Raw genomic sequence first — 18,808 nt, 5'->3', positions numbered from 1 at the left:
AAGAATATGCCTGCAATGCGGGAGACCCAAGATCCATCCCTGGGCTGAACAGATGCTCTGGAGAAGGGAATGGCAACCCACTGCAGTATTCTTGCCTAGAGAATCCCATGGACAGAGGAGCCTGGCAGGCTCCAGTTCATGGGGTTGCAAAGAGTTGGACATGACTGAGCGACTAACACTACTACTTTTTGGTAAAAGGGATGGATCATTGCAAATTAATCATCCCATCTCAAGGAAAATGCATTGATGACACTTTTTATTATACTGAATATATAACTAAATTATAGTTAAAGACAGAATCATCAAAGATATCACTTACACAATAATCAATACAAAAAAAGGAAATTACAAAGATTTTTCTTTCTTAAGAAAGAAAAAAATACTAAACTGTGTAAATTCTAGTTACCACAGAGAGGTAGTAGTGTAAAAGGAACAGGATTTGACTTCTGTGGCCTTTCTTTACTCATCTTTAAAATAAAAACGGTGGTGGTGGTGGTGTAGTTGCTAAGTCATGTCTGACTCTTGCAACCCCTTGGACTGTAGCCTGCCTGGTTACTCTGTCCATGGGATTTTCCAGGCAAGAATGCTGGAGTGGGTTGCCATTTCATTATTCTTGCCTAAAAGCCTTTACTTTACTCATTTTTAAGAACAGTGGAATCATGGTCTAAAAGGTCCTTTCCAGGCCAAATTCTGTTGTTCCATAAAATAGAAAAGAATGATATATAATGGGAATTTTGGTTTCAATTGCAGCTTACTATTTATTCTCTCCATAGCTCCAGCTCTGTCTTGATAAGATCTAACCTTAAAAATCCATTCAAATAAGAATTTTTTATTGAATGAATTTATTAAATGTGATTAAATGCAAGTAATTGTTTTTTCTAATTTCTGGTTTGGAATCAATTCTTTTAGCCTGTGCTTAGTCGCTCAGTTGTGTCTGACTCTTTGCAACCCCATGGACTGTAGCCCACCAGGCTCTTCTGTCTATGGGGATTCTCCAGGCAAGAACACTGGAGTGGGTTTCCATGTCCTCCTCCAGGGCATCTTCGCAAACCAGGGATCTAACCCAGGTCTCTTCTGCATTGCAGGCAGATTCTTTACTGTCTGGGCTACCAGGAAAGCCATCTTTTAGCCTAATTAGGAACAATAATATAAGATGAACTATAATTACTTACTCTAATCATTTCAAACTACAGAAAATGAAATTTTACATTTAATAATGCCATAAGTGTATTCTTTGATGGTTCCTCCTTTAACATACTTTTTCTTTCTTTGATTTAGATTTCTGCTTTGGGACAGCCACACATCTAATTCCTTAAAGTACTTTCATATGTAAAACTTGTAAAGGATCAGAACAATGCCTCCAAGACCATCATCAGGTGAACTGTGGGGCATCCACTTGATGCCCCCAAGAATCCTAGTAGAATGTTTACTACCAAATGGGATGATAGTGACTTTAGAATGCCTCCGTGAGGCTACGTTAGTAACTATAAAGCATGAGCTATTTAAAGAAGCAAGAAAATACCCTCTCCATCAACTTCTTCAAGATGAATCTTCTTACATTTTCGTAAGTGTTACCCAAGAAGCAGAAAGGGAAGAATTTTTTGATGAAACAAGACGACTTTGTGACCTTCGGCTTTTTCAACCCTTTTTAAAAGTAATTGAACCAGTAGGCAACCGTGAAGAAAAGATCCTCAATCGAGAAATTGGTATGATAAAATTTTGAAATGGCATTGTCATCCCATTCTAAATGCAAATAACTATGCAGCTTAACTGTTTTCTCATTAATAAAATATTTTGTCTGAACTGGTTAAATAGATTTCAAAATAAAAGTCATTACAATTCTAAAGTATTTTTTGACTGTTAGGCTAAGGGACTATTTTTAACACCTTGGTATTATTCTGTAAAGTTTTCTTTAAGAAGTATCATATGAGGGAATGAGGGATGATTTATATTTGTTATATCCCAGTTTTGTTTTCTAAAAAATAATTGATAATAATGTTTGCTACTTTTGCTCCAAATTACTGAGCATATCATAGTTTATATGTTAAACATATTTGAGATTTTGTCAATTCTTACTATATGTATTCATCAAAAATTTTATTAACACAGAAAATTCTTTATTGTGATTGTCCATATCTACCAAATTCCTTGTTTATAACAAGCATGGTCTTACTGTGTGTTTAACAGAATATTTATATTCTTTAAGGTTTTGCTATCGGCATGCCAGTATGTGAATTCGATATGGTTAAAGATCCAGAAGTACAGGACTTCCGAAGAAATATTCTCAATGTTTGTAAAGAAGCTGTGGATCTTAGGGATCTTAATTCACCTCATAGTAGAGCAATGTATGTTTATCCTCCAAATGTAGAATCTTCACCAGAACTGCCAAAGCACATATATAATAAATTGGATAAAGGTAAGAAAACTATTTATCTACCATAAATGGCCACCCTAATGAAAACTTCTATCTGTACCTATATCATTATAAAACTGAAAAGAAAACATTGAATTTCAAATTCACTGTTAACAGAATTACAGCTAATTATATTTTTACAAATAAAAACAACTATAAATAGAAATTTTATGAAATTATGGAGAAAGTTAACACATTCTTACTATATACAAAGAAAAAGTAAATGTTAGATGCAGTGTTTAACTCTGATCATAATGAGTGATAATAATGACTTGATTATTGACAGTATATCAGTTTCTAAAATTAAGTGAACATGAGAATATTTAAACTGAGTTGTTTTAGAAATGAAAATATCATTGTATCAGATAAAAATTGTGTTTTTCAAGGTAACAAAGTGAAGTTTTTAATGAAAGTTATAGAATAGGTTTACTTATTAAACATAGTATTCTGTCAGAATAAATTGAGGCATCTTATTACTATTTGAGCCATATTATTCAAAGTAGTTTAATGATTATATAACATAAGATCTTCATTTAAAATTCATTTCTATATTAGCATAGTTTTTAAAATGGAATGATCTTTTCATTTTTTCCTAATACTCTTTATGAAAATTTTCCAACATATTGAAAATCTGAAAGAATTTTACTGTGTATACCTTGGCCACTCCAACATATTTTTAATCTTTTCATTTTCATCTTCTTTTTCTTGGTCCCCTAGCTTTACACTTCATTAATCTTAAAAGGAAAAAAATAGAAAATGTATTTTCTTCCCCTTCCCTCCCCCATCTTTTCTCTCATTCTGATTCAGCATCTTTCTTTAAGTCTCCATGGTTCTTTCCCATAGTTACGAGACACACTTGTACTTAAAGTACTGTTGAACCTTTGATGCTATCATGAATCACTCTTCAGAGGGGTTGTATGTATGAAGTATGTCATGCAGTTTAGAATGGAAATTAGCTTGGTCTCAAGATACTTGCAACACACAGTAGTCACAGGTTTGTGTGCTTGCCTTAAAACATGAGGTTGGGGCATGGTTTGTCAGCCCTATCAGATTTGAGGATTTGCCCTTTCTACCTGACATTTACCTGTATTTAATTATGGTTGATTATAAGTCATGTCTGTTTGTAGTTAGAGTAATGGTACTGCATACATTTTGAAACTTGTCTCTTGAAAAATGAAATATATGTGGTGATTGCATCTAATATTATTTTTCTATTTTAGGGCAAATAATAGTGGTGATTTGGGTAATAGTTTCTCCAAATAATGACAAACAGAAGTATACTCTGAAAATCAACCATGACTGTGTGCCAGAACAAGTAATTGCTGAAGCAATCAGGAAAAAAACTCGAAGTATGTTGCTATCGTCTGAACAACTAAAACTCTGTGTTTTAGAATATCAGGGCAAGTATATTTTAAAAGTGTGTGGATGTGATGAATACTTCCTAGAAAAATATCCTCTGAGTCAGTATAAGGTGAGTAACAAGTTTTAAAGATATTAATTTAAATTTAAAAGGTAATAACATTGGGAACTGGTATCTGTATTTAGGATGCAGTTTTTGTAAATTTAATTTTTTTTTGGCCACACTACTTGGCTTCCAGAATCTTAGTTCCTTGACTAGGGATTGAGTCCTGGTTTTGGCAGTAAAAACACCAAGTCCTAATTACTAGACTGCCAGGGAATTCCCAAAACTAAATAATTAGTATTAGTAAATAGCATTAATAAGTTTATTTTTTTACACTATATTTAGTTTGAGAGACTGATGGATTTGAGAGGACCAATGCTGTTCTTTTAGATTTTATATGATTAATATTTGGGGACCTGACTACATGTATATGGGTAAGCTGAGTAACAGTTTACAGTTGTAACAATAGTTATGTCATTATTCAGATACAAACATTTGATTTGGTGACTATTTAATTGTGCCATGAGGTAAGATATAATAATATTTCAGGTGTTTTACAAAAAATGCATTATCATTTTTTCTGATCGTTCCAGTTCTGTAGTGGAAATACATTTATAGCCAATAGGAATTTTAAATAACATGAAACTTGCCCAAAAGGCTTTTCATGTGCCATACTTTTCAGAAAAGGGCTTGTTGTATTTGAATACGCAGTGTTAGCAATAAAGTAAATGTTCTTTGTCCAAAAAAAAAAAAAAAATTGGCAGTTACACTAACACCCAAATATGGGGCATTTAGTGATTTTTATCCCTTTCCAAACAGTGGCACTAGAAGGAATTAAACATTTCAAAATCCATGGTCTACAGTTAATTAAGATGTACTGTTAATACTTCTCTGTTTTTCTATTCATTAAATAAATACCTATAAGAAGCAACCATATTTGTACCAAGCATATGTCAAGTACTGATTTACAATACCAAGACATGGTCTTGGCTTTTAGTTTGCTTATATTCTACTAGGGCTTATGGGTAAGGAAGTAGATTTTTTAAATATGTGTACAGTAGTGCTATGTGTATATGTGCTTAGTAGCTCAGTTGTGTCTGACTCTGTGTGACCCCATGGACTGTAACCCCCCAGGCTCCTCTGTCCATGGAATTTCCCAGGCAAGAATACTGGAGTCAGTTTTCATTTCCTTCTCCAGGGGATCTTCCAAACCTGGGGATCGAACCTGTGTCTCCTGCATTGACAGGCGAATTCTTCACCTACCGAGATTAGGGGTGTACAGTAGCATTTATATTAAAAATCTCTATCCTGATTATCATTTTAAAGTTCAAACCAATGCATTTTAATATTTTTTAAAACATATTTCATAATTATTAGTCTCTTCTCTTTGTGTGTGTGTGTGTGTGTGTGTGATTTTTTTTTAAGAAATGTTTCTCAAGAAATGTTGGGACGAAAGAACAAGTGGGCAGCAGCTCTTGCATTTTATATCAGTGTGACTTAATACGTTGAATGACTGAGGCTTTCTAAATATGTTGCCTTTTCCTTTAAGTACAGTGTTTTCATAATGAGTATGTCCTGATCCTTATTTTTAATTCTTTCTTTTTTTTTTTCCAGTTGAAGTCTCAAAAGCTGACCTTGATTTTTCTTTTCTTTTATACAATTTATATGCCAGGAGGTGCCTGGCTTATCTGTGCTGTAACCTAACTCCCAAATGTTAGTGTTTTAAATGTTATAAATATAGCAACTGCTAAAAAAAAATCTATAATGTTTGATTTGTTTAATCACCTTTGCAGATTAGTATGTAAATTATCTCATAATAGTCTTGCATTTTGCTTTTAAAATGAAAACCTTATAAGAAATGGCTTCTCCCCTCCCACCTTAATCTCTTACAGTATATAAGAAGCTGTATAATGCTTGGGAGGATGCCCAATTTGATGCTGATGGCTAAAGAAAGCCTCTACTCTCAACTGCCAATGGACTGTTTTACAATGCCATCGTATTCCAGACGCATCTCCACAGCTACGCCATATATGAATGGAGAAACATCTACAAAATCCCTTTGGGTTATAAATAGTGCACTCAGAATAAAAATTCTTTGTGCAACCTATGTGAATGTAAATATTCGAGACATTGACAAGGTAAGGTCAAGTATTGGTGTTTATAATTTGACATAAATTATTTTATATAAATCTTTTTTATTGAACTATATCATAATCTGTTGACCTGCAATATGTTTTCAGTTGGCTGGAAAACATCTACCTTAGTTTATAGTCCTTTTCTGTAATTCTAATAATTCTAATATCTGTAATTCTAAGCTCTTAAAACCAAACTTATAGAATTCATTTGGCAGAAAAACCTGACCTAATCTGAAGCAAGGTTTTTTATAGTCTTTATTTATCCCACTTAGTGTAAATATCCATATGTTTTGTTATAGAAATATTAATAATTTCTCTATGAAGTGCTGCTCTAACTGCTAAGAGTACTAAGTAATATTTAGTATATGTACCAATTTATCGTTCTGAAATTTGTAAATTTGTATCATTCAGAATTACATAACTGGCCTAAAAAGGGATTGTGGGCCTGTGTTGAAGGCAGCAACATATTGGTGAAAAATCTACATCATTTATTAATTTACTATATATTGGAAGAAAAAGAGAACAGAAAAGCTACATCTGAACAAAAACTTTTAGTTGATTCTCTCATTCATATCAGTTAAATTGTTTTGATAATGTTTAATACTGGTCTTGTCTAGTATGTATATGTGCGTGTGTATATGTATGTGTATACACATAACTTTTTTTCCCCTTAGATTTATGTTCGAACAGGTATCTACCATGGAGGAGAACCCTTATGTGATAATGTGAACACTCAAAGAGTACCTTGTTCCAATCCCAGGTAAGGAAGTATATGAATTTATATTTTCAAAAGTCATATTAGTGTTTAACAGTGTAATAAATAAAAGTAGCATATTTTGCATTATCAGTTTTATGCAAGTCTTATATAATTCCCAGACATTTAATATAGAACATAAGGACATTTTATCAAATAAGTATCTTCATTCTGGGATCACTTTATTTATTTTCTCTAAAATGTTACTGGAACAGTTTTTCTGCTTCTCTCTTTCGTTGTGTCAAGGAGAAAACAGAATGTGGTTATAGTTTTGTGCTGATGATTCCTTACAGTAGATCTAAAAACCTTGCATTTTATTCCTTTTTAAACTCCATTTCCATTGAGAAGTGAGAGTTGGCAAATAACTTCACAGCTGTAATACTCTGAGCCAGTTTCCTTTACAACACTCCTAAGAATACATGTTTATGACACTCAAGTAAAGAATTTGGGGGAACAAACCAATTTCTTAGTGGGAGGGGGAGTTATTGGAAATGTTTAAAAATGCTTACTGCCTAGATAAAATGAAGAAATAAAAAAGGTAGTACAATTCAGCAACTTTCCATCTTGCCATTTCTTTGCCTTTCTTTATAGAATCATTAGGAAGTAAAAGTTTATTCCTGAATATAGTAGTATTTTAAGAGAACTCAAATTGGTTTTAAATGTTTAAGTAGACTTTTTAGACTAGCAGTAGAGCTAACTAATGGATCTTTCAGAAGTAAGTTTCATAATGAATTCAGACTGAGTTCTACAAAAGTCAGGGAAAAGTTCTGGTCTTGTAATTGCTAGAGGTGCCACCCTTCTAGACCACAGGTAAAGTTCAGAGAGATGGTAGCTTTCTCTACCAGGAAGAAGGAAGATAATTGCCATCCTGCCTGAACCATTGTAGGTCAGAAAGCACATCATTCAGGTTAGAAGTTACACTGTGGCAGTAGACACCACCAGAATCCTTTAAAAATTTTGTTAGACCAACAAAAGTTTGTTTCCCATTCATACAGCATATCTGTCACAGGTTAAGTGGGTGCTTTTGCAAGGAGCCTAAAAACAATATTTGAGGAAATAATAGCCAGAAATTTCCAAATTTTGGTGAAAACTATAAAACCAACAAACTAAGGGGTTCAACAAGCCCAAGGAAAGACCCCAAAATAATGTTAGATAGATTTATCTTAATTCTTTCAAGTAACAAAAATAAACAGACTTTAGAAAAGTAAAAGGTAAATTTATTTAATGATATAAGATCAAAATGTCAAATTTTAATATATTAAAGTAACTATTTAGAAAGGATTTCTGTTTTATTATCTTTTCTTTAAGAATGTCTATAAGGTAAAATCCCTATGGAAGTAGTATAAAGACTTAAGTAAATTTTTGAGCTTTTCTGTACTTAAAAATCAGAGATAAAAATATATGAAGTTATTAGATAGAATCTTAAAAATTCTGAGATTAATTGATTTTTCCAAATTTGTGCTTTCTAGATGCTAAATAAATTAGATACTTTATGATTTCCATATAAATGTTACCAGTTATCTCCCAAAATCAGAATAAATTTGGAATATATATATATAAAACCATTGCTTAAAACTAGAGAACTTAATTGGGTTGTGCGTGTTTGTGTGGACTTCAGAAGAAGAAAAGAATATGCTTTAGCTGGTTAGCACAGTACTGAACAACTATAATAGATTAATAAGACAGCTCTCTTAAAAAGTGTGCAGAAAATTTTTCATTAGTTATGAGCAGCCCAGGTTTCAGTGTCATAAAAAGTACTAGGTACATTTGAGATATACCATCTAATTTTTTTTGAATTACTATGAACTTAACAAAGCTTACAGTATTTCTTTTCCCTGCATTTGTTGTTTGCTTTCCCTTTAGATTTCCTTCTAGCTGAGTTTCCCCATTTTAAATGTAAGTCTTCTCTGTATAAATGGACACTTGAGCTTTTAATATGGACTAGTTACTGTTCTTGGAGAAGGCAGTGGCACCCCACTCCAGTCCTCTTGCCTGAAAAATCCCATGGACGGAGGAGCCTGGTGGGCTGCAGCCCATGGGGTCAGAAGAGTTGGACACGACTGAGCAACTTCACTTTCACTTTTCACTTTCATGCATTGGAGAAGGAAATGGCAACCCACTCCAGTGTTCTTGCCTGGAGAATCCCAGGGACAGGGGAGCCTGGTGAGCTGCCATCCGTCTATGGGGTCGCACAGAATCGGACACGACTGAAGCAACTTAGCAGCAGCAGCAGCAGCAGCAGCAATTACTGTTCTAATTTCTTTACGTATGTTATCTCATTTAGTTTTCACAACAGCTGTATGAGAGTTGGTGATGTTATTAGTCCCATTTCACAGATGAGAAAACAAAGCAAGGGTTACACATTTAGTAAAATAGTAGAAACAAGGTTTTACTCCAGACAAGCTGACTTCTGAATTCATATTTTTAGCCATTACTCTGTTTTTTAATTTAAAAAAAAGAACTACTTATTGTATTTGGTTCTTTATAAGTATGTATACCAAACATAGACATAATTTCACGTGTAACAACCAGTAAGTTAAAGGGAACTTATGAAAATTTGAATAATTTATATCACTTTTTGTAGTAACATTTTTCTTCTCATTATGTCGTTTTATTACTTCCTGTAGTTACTCTGAAATTTAAATACTTTGTCCTTATGTATCTTTTATTTTATTTATCTACTGACTTATTTAAATTAACAGGCTCTTCTGAGTGAAACTACGTCATACATAAGAGTAATTAAAAATAATTTTAATCATAGCAGGAAATTAATTTTATCTTTTTTTTTTAGTTTTTAGTTTTTTACTTTTTAGTTTCCTTTTTCTATTTCCATTTTCTATAAGTGAATTTGTTTTTTATTTTTACCAAAGTACAGCACAAATGCATAAAATTATATAAATCATGATTGTATAGTTCAGTGAATTATCACAAAATGAATACCTATATAACCACCTATATAACCACTATGCTGATCAAGAATTAGAACATTTACCAGCATTCCAAAAACCCCTCCTCATACTCCTTCCCATTCCATTAATTTTCTTTCCTCCCCAAAGGTAACTGTTCTAATGCTATTAGTTTTGCTTATTTCTAAATTTTATACAAAATGGACTCAAGGAGTTGATATTCTTTTGTTCCTAGCTTCTTACAGTCAACATTATGTTTATAAGATTTCATCTATATTGTAAATAACTAGTGTTCATTTCCATTGATATACAGTATGCCATTATATGACCATACTACCATTTATCTATTTACTGTTAGACATTTGGATTTTTTTTGAAGTTTGGAGATACTGTATATAATTCTGTTAGCATTCTGTTCAGGATTGCATACATTTGTGTGGTTTTATACCTAGAAATGGAGCCGAGTTAGGGATCAGTTTTAGCAGATAATGGTTTCCAAATTGGTTGTACAAATTACACCTCCCCTAGCATGTATGAGATTTCCTGTTAATGAACATCCTTACCACCCCTCAGTATTATCAGTCTTTATCGTTTTAGCCATTCTCTTTTATAGTGTTATTTTTTATTTTTGCATTTTCTGGATGACAGATGATATTGACTATTTCATGTCTATTAGCCATTTAGATTTGATCTTGTAAAGTTTCTGTTCCAGTCAGTCTCTGAGCTGGTTTTCCTTTGATTTATCTTTCTCTTAGTGATTTATAGGAATCATTTATATAGTCTGGATAAAGTCTTCTATGGTAAATTCTTTTTTTCTTTAAATTGTTCATAGGTGGAATGAATGGCTGAATTACGATATATACATTCCTGATCTTCCTCGTGCTGCTCGACTTTGCCTTTCCATTTGTTCTGTTAAAGGCCGAAAGGGTGCTAAAGAGGTAAAGTACCAGAAAGAATAGTAATATTCACTCCTAAAAACCCCTGAATATACTGCTGATTGAATTTTTCAAGAAATGGATATTTTTTCCCTTACTTAAAAATTAATAAATCCAACATTTAAAAATAATATATTTATTTAAAGAAGAATAACTTAGTAGAGCTTCCAGAATTTATTTTATGATGAATATGTCCTCAGTTCATACTGATAAAACTTTTAATGTGCACAGTACAGTAACTACACGTAAATATGTCATTTGCTTTGATTTATATTTCCCGTTTATAATTTTTAAAATATGTGTACTTTCAAATGGGGAAAATGAAACTACACTTGGAAAAAAATTAATGTGATTTGCTATAGATACAATTTAAAAGGCAGTCGTTGAATTCTCCTTTCTGGCAAAGAAAAGTATTTTGAAATGCTTTTTATAATTTAATCTACAGAATAGTGAACATTTCTCTGTTTCTTAAGGAACACTGTCCATTGGCCTGGGGAAATATAAACTTGTTTGATTACACAGATACTCTAGTATCTGGAAAAATGGCTTTGAATCTTTGGCCAGTACCTCATGGACTAGAAGATTTGCTGAACCCTATTGGTGTTACTGGATCAAATCCAAATAAAGTAAGCTTTTTATTATCATAAATTAGATTTTTTTTTCTTTTTTATGTGTGTGATAGTCAAGTATAATATGTATAATAACTTTTGTTCCATCTCTTAGGAAACTCCATGTTTAGAGTTGGAGTTTGACTGGTTCAGCAGTGTGGTAAAGTTTCCAGATATGTCAGTGATTGAAGAGCATGCCAACTGGTCCGTATCCCGTGAAGCAGGATTTAGTTATTCCCATGCAGGACTGGTAAGGCGAATCGCAGAGTTTTCCTTAAGTATCAGTCATAATCAGTGCATTTGCATCCTACTTTTACTCTTTGAATGGAAAAGGTTTCATGTGTTTTAGTTACACTAGCATTAGTATTACAGACTCTAGAACAGTGTTGCAATAGAATACAATTCTGTATGCTAATATTTTTTCTGCAGTCTGCTTCTTAGTTTAGCCTGCCTCATTTAACAAATATTTTATTTAATACTGACTACACATATATATTTACTACACAACAGGTTGTTGTTCAGTCACCCAACCATGTCCAATTCTTTGTGACTCCATAGACTGCAGCATGCCAGGTCTCCCTGTCCCTCACCTTCTCCTGAAGCTTGCCCAAGTTCAAGTCCCTTGCATCGGTGATGCTCTGATGCCCTCTTCTCCTTCTGCCCTCAATCTTTCCCATCATCAGGGATTTTTCCAGTTAGTCAGATCTTCACATCAGGTGACCAAAATGCTAGAGGTTCATCTTCAGCATCAGTCCTTCCAATGAATTTTCAGGGTTGATTTCCTTAAGATTGACTGGTTTGATCACCTTGCTGTCCAAGGGACTCTCAGGATCTTTTCCAGCACAACAGTTTGAAGGCATAATTCTTTGGTTCTCTGCCTTCTTTACGGTCCAGCTCTCACAACCGTACATGACCACTAGGAAGACTGTAGCCTTGACTAGACGAAACTTTGTCAGCAGAGTGATGTCTCCGCTTTTCAACACACTGTCTAAGTTTGTCATAACTTTTCTTCCAAGGAGAAAGCATCTTAGTTTCATGGCTGCAGTCACCATCTGCAGTGATTTTGGAGCCCCCCAAAATAATGTCTGTCACTGTTTCCATTGTTGCCCCATCTATTTGCCACGAAGTGATGGGACCGGATGCATGATCTTAGTTTTCTGAATGTTGAGCTTTAAGCCAACTTTTTCACTCTCCTCTTTCACTTTTATCAAGAGACTCTTTAGTTCCTCTTCACTTTCTGCCATAAGGGTGGTGTCATCTGCATATCTGAAATTATTGATATTTCTCCCAGCAATCTTGATTCCAGCTTGTGCTTCTTCCAGCCCAGCGTTTCTCATGATGTACTCTGCATATAAGTTAAATAAACAGGCTGACAGTATACTAGGTGACATACTCCTTTTCCTATGTAGAACCAGTCTGTTGTTCCATGTCCAGTTCTTCTTTTGCTTCCTGACCTTCATACAGATTTCTAAAGAGGCCGGTCACGTGGTCTGGTATTCCCATCTCTTGAAGAATTTTCCATAGTTTGTTGTGATCTACACAGCCAAAGGCTTTGGCATAGTCAATAAAGCAGAAGTAGATGTTTTTCTGGAACTCTCTTGCTTTTTCGATGATCCAGCGGATGTTGGCAACTTGATCTCTGGTTCCTCTGCCTTTTCTAAATCCAGCTTGAACATCTGGAAGTTCACAGTTCACGTATTGCTGAAGCCTGGCTTGGAGAATTTTGAGCATTACTTGACTAGCATGTGAGATGAATGCAATTGTGTGGTAGTTTGAGCATTTTTGGCATTTCCTTTCTTTGGGATTGGAATGAAAACAGACCTTTTCCAGCCCTGTGGTCACTGCTGAGTTTTCCCAATTTGCTGGCGTATTGAGTGCAGCACTTTCACAGCATCATCTTTTAGGATTTTAAATAACTCAACTGGAATTCCATCACCTCCACTAGCTTTGTTCGTAGTGATGTTTCCTAAGGCCCACTTACTTCACATTCCAGGCTGTCTGGCTCTAGGTGAGTGATCAGACCATCATGATTATCTGGGTCATGAATATCTTTTATGTATAGTTCTTCTGTGTATTCTTGCCATCTCTTCTTAGTATTCCTTCTGCTTCTGTTAGGTCCATACCATTTCTGTCCTTTATTGAGCCCATCTTTGCATGACATGTTCTCTTGGTATCTCTAGCTTTCTTGAAGAGATCTCTAATCTTTCCTGTTCTATTGTTTTCCTCAATTTATTTGCACTGATCACTGAGCAAAGCTTTCTTATCTCTCCTTGCTGTTCTTTGGAACTCTGCATTCAGATGGGTGTATCTTTCCTTTTCTCCTTTACCATTTGCTTTTCTTCTTTTCACAGCTATTTGTAAGGCCATCACATCCACTAGTTTTATTGACCGCAGTGCTTCATAAGGTCCATTTGACTTCACACTCGAGAATGTCTGGCTGTGGGTGACAGGTCACACCATTGTAGTTATCCAGTTCGTTAAGATCTTTCTTGTACCGTTCTTCCATGTGTTGTTTTGGTCTCTACTTGATCTTGACACAGTAGGTACCAGGTAATAAAGCTGTGACCTGAAGAGACCTCTACTGTTTATAGTGTGCTGGTGAAGATAGGCCTGAGACTGGTAAAAGCAGAAATACAAGATTACAAATTATGCTGAGTGCCATTAAGGAAATAATAGTTAGTATGTCAAGAATAACGAACTATTTGGGGTGAAAGGATAGTGTATCTTGGGCGCAGGAGAGACCTCTCTGGGATAATAACTTTGAACTTGAAACCAAGGTGTACATGTGTTGTTAGCTGGGCCTAGAAGCAGAGGAAATAGCATATCGCAGTAGTCTATGCTGGACTTCCCTGGTTGCTCAGTGGTAAAGCACTCAAATGCCAATGCAGGAGATGCAAGTTCGATCTCTGGGTTGGGAAGATCCCTGGAAAAGGAAATGGCAACTCACTCCAGTTTTCTTGCCTAGGAAATCCTATGAACAAAGGAGCCTGGTGGGCTACAGTCCCTGGGGTTGCAAAGGAGTTGGACATGACTTAGCAGCTAAACAACAATAACAACATAGTCTCTGCTATTAAGCAGTATATATAAAATGGAGTTTAAATATTGATCTGTTTGTCTGATCTTGGCTGTAGTTTTAGAACCACAATGTAACTGGGTTCAAGGATCATAAACTCTCCCTTATTTTTCAAGGCAAAAGTGTCATTACTGAGAGAACAGAGTATTTTTGTTCTTTGCTGTCTCTTTTCCCAGGTTCCTAATTTGTCACCTTTTTCTTTGGCCTAATTAAAGATTATAGATAGACCATTCAATGAATGTGGGTCCTAAAACATGCCTACCCCCAGTAATAGTGCACCCAGAGGCAGTCTGGAATCCTACACTTAGAAACTTTATTAGTTTAACTTTATTGTTAATAGTTGTGTTCTCAGTAAGGAGTTTACCAAACTTTTGTAAACAGAATAATAATAATAACAGTGATAGTAATCTTCCAATCTGTGTACTTTCAAAGCTATGTACAAAATGTTTTGTTAAGTGGAAATTAATTTAAAATCATTTCTGAATTCTGTCATTTACTACAAGTACAATTAGCTTTTTTGACATTAAAAAAGGGATTCTCTTGCTTGAAAAATGTAACCGCTACTTTGTACATTTAATTCCTTGAATATATTTAACATATATTAAGTGCTTACTATGTACTAAATGCCATTCCAATTACTTTTCACATATTCCCTCATTTAATCTTAAAAGTAGCCTCAATGAAGGTAGGTGCTATTTTACCTCCTGAAGTGAAGTGAAGTCGCTCAGTCGTGTCCAACTCTTTGCTGCCCCATGGACTGTAGCCTACCAGGCTCCTCTCTCCATGGGATTTTCCAGGCAGTAGTACTGGAGTGGATTGCCATTTCCTTCTCCAGGGGATCTTGCCAACCCAGGGATGAAACCCGGGTCTCCCGCATGGTAGGCAGACGCTTTACCGTCTGAGCCACCAGGGAAGTCCATTTTAACTCCTATTTTACCAGAACAGAAAAGGTTTAAGGAGTTTAAATAAGTTATCCAGTGTCACTGTTAAATAAGTATTAAGTCTTTTGCTCTTAACCATTCTAACTTAGATAAAAAGGATAATAACCTTGATTCTTTAATTTTGAAATTAAGCATTTCTATAAAATGTCCGTTAACTCTATCCAGTTAGTTATATCTATAAATTAACTGAATTATTGGAATTAAGTCACATACTTGAAAACTCATTTATTTCCTATTTTATTCATATTTTAGTCATTGAACTCAGTTTGCCACAGCCCATTTTAGCTTTTGAGTTTCCTTTTTGAGCAGTTCTAAGTTTTTTAAGGATTGATATTTTATGACATTTTCTTCCTAGAAGAATTTTTTTTTATTTCAAAGAAAACCTGTTTATTTTTGTAATAGAATAAAACTGATTCTGTCTTTCAATTACCATTGGATCTATGGAAAACTTTCATAAATCTAAGTAAGATACAACAATGGGATTCTTAGTTTTCTTGTATCTTAAGACATTTTACTATTTAATCATTATTCATTAATTAATTCCAACTATGCTAAAAATATATATATATAATATGGAAATATAGAAGGATAGAATAACTAGAAGGATGATACAGTAGTGAGGTAAATCATCACTTTCACATCATCCTTCAGTCTTATTTCAATGCTCAGTGTTTTCCATCATCTTTCCAGATGCATAAAGAAGTCTGCAGACACCATCTTTAGTCTTTTGTTTTGTTAGTTTTCAGGCTTTCATTGAACACTGTTAATAATTTAGAATTTCCCCCTTTCCACTCACAGTGGCAAAGAGAAGAAAACTTGACAGAGAAAAATACTTCACAAGTATTATCAGAATTTGAATGCAAAGAAATGGATAATAGTGCTTTAAAGCAAAGTTGCTCAACCTTAACACTGATGACATTTGGGGTCAAAAATTCCTTTGCTGTAGGGACTGTCCTGTTCATTACATGATGTTTAGCAGCATCCCTGGCCTCTATATATGAGATGTCAGTAATATCACCACCACAACTTGTAACAATCATAAATGTTATGTGTCCCAACACTGTCAATGGTTCCTGGGAGGTAGATGGGACAAAATCACCCCAGTTGAGAACCACTACTCCAGACTTAAATGATGATGTTAAAATTGATCATATTAAGTGAAACATCAGATGACACTATCCTAGATGAATTTTCTCAAACTCAAGAGACAGTGAGTGAACAGTGTATCTCCAAGGACAAAAAATGACTAACTCAAGTTAGTCATTCTGCAGCAATGACTTTATCACACAATATGTCTTAGTAAGAACCTGGACCACAAAAAAATTTAAAAAACCTGGACACCACATCTTTTCCAGTATTCTTTTTAACTTTTGTGATGTTGTGCACCAAAATTTACTTTGTAAGTAGCTAAATGCTACTGGAAGGAAAAAAGTAATGTAGAAAAGTTTTAACTTCTTGGATTGATTATTCTGATTGATATCTGTAAGTATAAAAAATAGAAATGTTTTGCACTTACGAAGCAAAGAATATGGTTATCTTCTCTTCAAAATTATGAGGCATCAAAGTTTTCAAAAGTATTGTATTTTAAAATGCAAGTATGAGAAGAAAAACCAAAAGTAATGGTAAGCTAGAACTTAGGAGATACGTATTTGAAATCTGGAATCAGTATTCACAAGATGGATATGTTTCAGGCTCACACAGGACAGTTGATTAGCAAGTTTGTTGCATTCAACATATGTTGCCCATTTTGGATTATAAATTTGGTTTTACTATGTTTAAATTATTAAGATGTCTATTATATTGTATATACCATATTTTATTCTTCTCTAAATTATTTTATATTAAAAACAAAAATAAGTAAAAGAATAAGAGTCCATTGGAACCCAAATGATTAATGTTAATGACTACTTTTTCTGATGAGTTGAAGGTTAAATATTTATTCTTTTACCTGGACTATTACAGTAGCTTCCTATCTGGTCTCCCACTTAACCCAGAGCAGCCAGAATAATAAAATTATAAAAAATAAATCAAGTATTAAAACAGTATTTATCCTGTAAATAACTGTCACTAAAAGTAAAATCCAGACCTTTTACCCTGACCTGCAAATTCTCCATGCTGTGACTGTGACCTCCTGTCAGTCCTCGCCCTCATCTGCTGGACTTCAGATGCACTGGTCTGCACCAAACTCTTTCTGTCCGTGGGGCACTTTGACTGTTTCCTTCTTCCGCGGTAATCTTTCCCGGGTCTTTGTGTGGATGGTTCTTTCTTGGCATTTGAATAACAAATTAATGTGTTCTTAGAGGCCATTTCTGAACACTCAGTCTAAAGTAATCACCCCGTCCTTCTCTGTCACATCACTCACAGCATCTGTCTATGTTGACTCTCCAATAGCTTTATTTGTTCATTTAATTTTCCACTATAATAGAGTCTCTGTTAATACAGGGTGTTTTACTATTTTCTGAGCCCAGCAGTAAGAATAGGACCAAATTATACACAATCCATGTATTAAACATTTGTTGAGCGAATATGTGCCAGTAATATTTTGTTATGCTGTTGGATAAATTAACAATATTTAAATGTATAAAAACCAGGGGCTCCCGTGATGGCTCAGATGATAAAAGAATCTGCCTGCAGTGCAGGAGGCAAGACCCAGTTTTAATCCCTGGGTCAGGAAGGTTCCCTGGAGAAACAAATGGCTACCTACTCCAGTATTCTTGCCTGGGGAATTCTGTGGACAGATGAGCCTGGAAGGCTATAGCCCACAGGATCTAAAGAGTCAGACACAACTGAGTGACTGACACTGACTTTTTAAATAAAAACCAAGTAGCATGGATGTCTGCTTTCATCTTTAGCCATTAGGAATAAATAAACCCATCCTAAATGGCATGTGTTTTTCATCATATATTATTGTATTCATAGTTAATATGACTAATATATTTGTATTTAAAGGGAATAAATACATTACTTGGAATCTTGGAATTACACCAAAAGTTATGGTATTTTCATTTTAGTTTCCAAAATTCAGTGTGCGGTATTTTAAAGTGGGTTGTTGTGTTTTGTTTTGTTTTGTTTTTTTCCTGTTTTCCCCTTATTTTTACTTTTGAAATTGGAAAATGTTGCAGTGATTATAAGGATATATTTAGGCAAGGGTTATGAAAGAATTTAAACTAGTTCTCCCCTATCCCTGAAAATAAAGTCTTATAATGAGAATAAACTTTTTCAACAGTTAATAATCAATGTAAAATTTATTGAAAGTTAATCTTTTTTTGCAGATCACTCATAAATCGAGGGAGAGGGTTAGGAAATATGACAAAGAAAATTATATAAGATGTTACTTTATTTTACAGAGTAACAGACTAGCTAGAGACAATGAATTAAGAGAAAATGATAAAGAACAGCTCCGAGCAATTTGTACACGAGATCCTCTATCTGAAATCACTGAGCAAGAGAAAGATTTTCTGTGGAGCCACAGGTAAGTGTTAAGATAGAGTCTCTATTTCTTCTATTTCACAAGAAATAACTGACTTTGGCTTGATCTTGCCATGTTTCTGCTGTTACCTATTAGAGTAAATAAAGCATAATTTACACTTATTTTATTATAAGCATTATCCTTTTTTAAATTATGGATGTAGATCAGTATT

The 18,808-nt window shown here is 34.2% G+C and overlaps 1 protein-coding gene across 1 annotated transcript in view; it reads left to right on the top strand.

Moving 5' to 3' along the window:
- The first annotated feature begins 1,354 nt into the window (after positions 1-1,354).
- The window catches only part of PIK3CA (phosphatidylinositol-4,5-bisphosphate 3-kinase catalytic subunit alpha), a 29,963-nt gene continuing 12,509 nt past the window's right edge, over positions 1,355-18,808 (top strand). Inside the window, exons 1-9 of the mRNA XM_068971460.1 lie at positions 1,355-1,706; positions 2,207-2,416; positions 3,634-3,884; positions 5,708-5,953; positions 6,625-6,710; positions 10,443-10,548; positions 11,019-11,171; positions 11,269-11,403; positions 18,515-18,639. Coding sequence (XP_068827561.1) covers positions 1,355-1,706; positions 2,207-2,416; positions 3,634-3,884; positions 5,708-5,953; positions 6,625-6,710; positions 10,443-10,548; positions 11,019-11,171; positions 11,269-11,403; positions 18,515-18,639 — 1,664 coding nt within the window. The remainder of the gene's footprint in view (positions 1,707-2,206; positions 2,417-3,633; positions 3,885-5,707; positions 5,954-6,624; positions 6,711-10,442; positions 10,549-11,018; positions 11,172-11,268; positions 11,404-18,514; positions 18,640-18,808) is intronic.

The sequence above is a fragment of the Capricornis sumatraensis genome, chromosome 1 (assembly GCF_032405125.1).
Source record: "Capricornis sumatraensis isolate serow.1 chromosome 1, serow.2, whole genome shotgun sequence".
NCBI classification, from domain to species: Eukaryota; Metazoa; Chordata; class Mammalia; order Artiodactyla; family Bovidae; genus Capricornis; species Capricornis sumatraensis.
The sequence above is the reverse complement of the archived record's forward strand: the minus strand, read 5'-3'. Positions and strand labels throughout refer to the sequence as shown.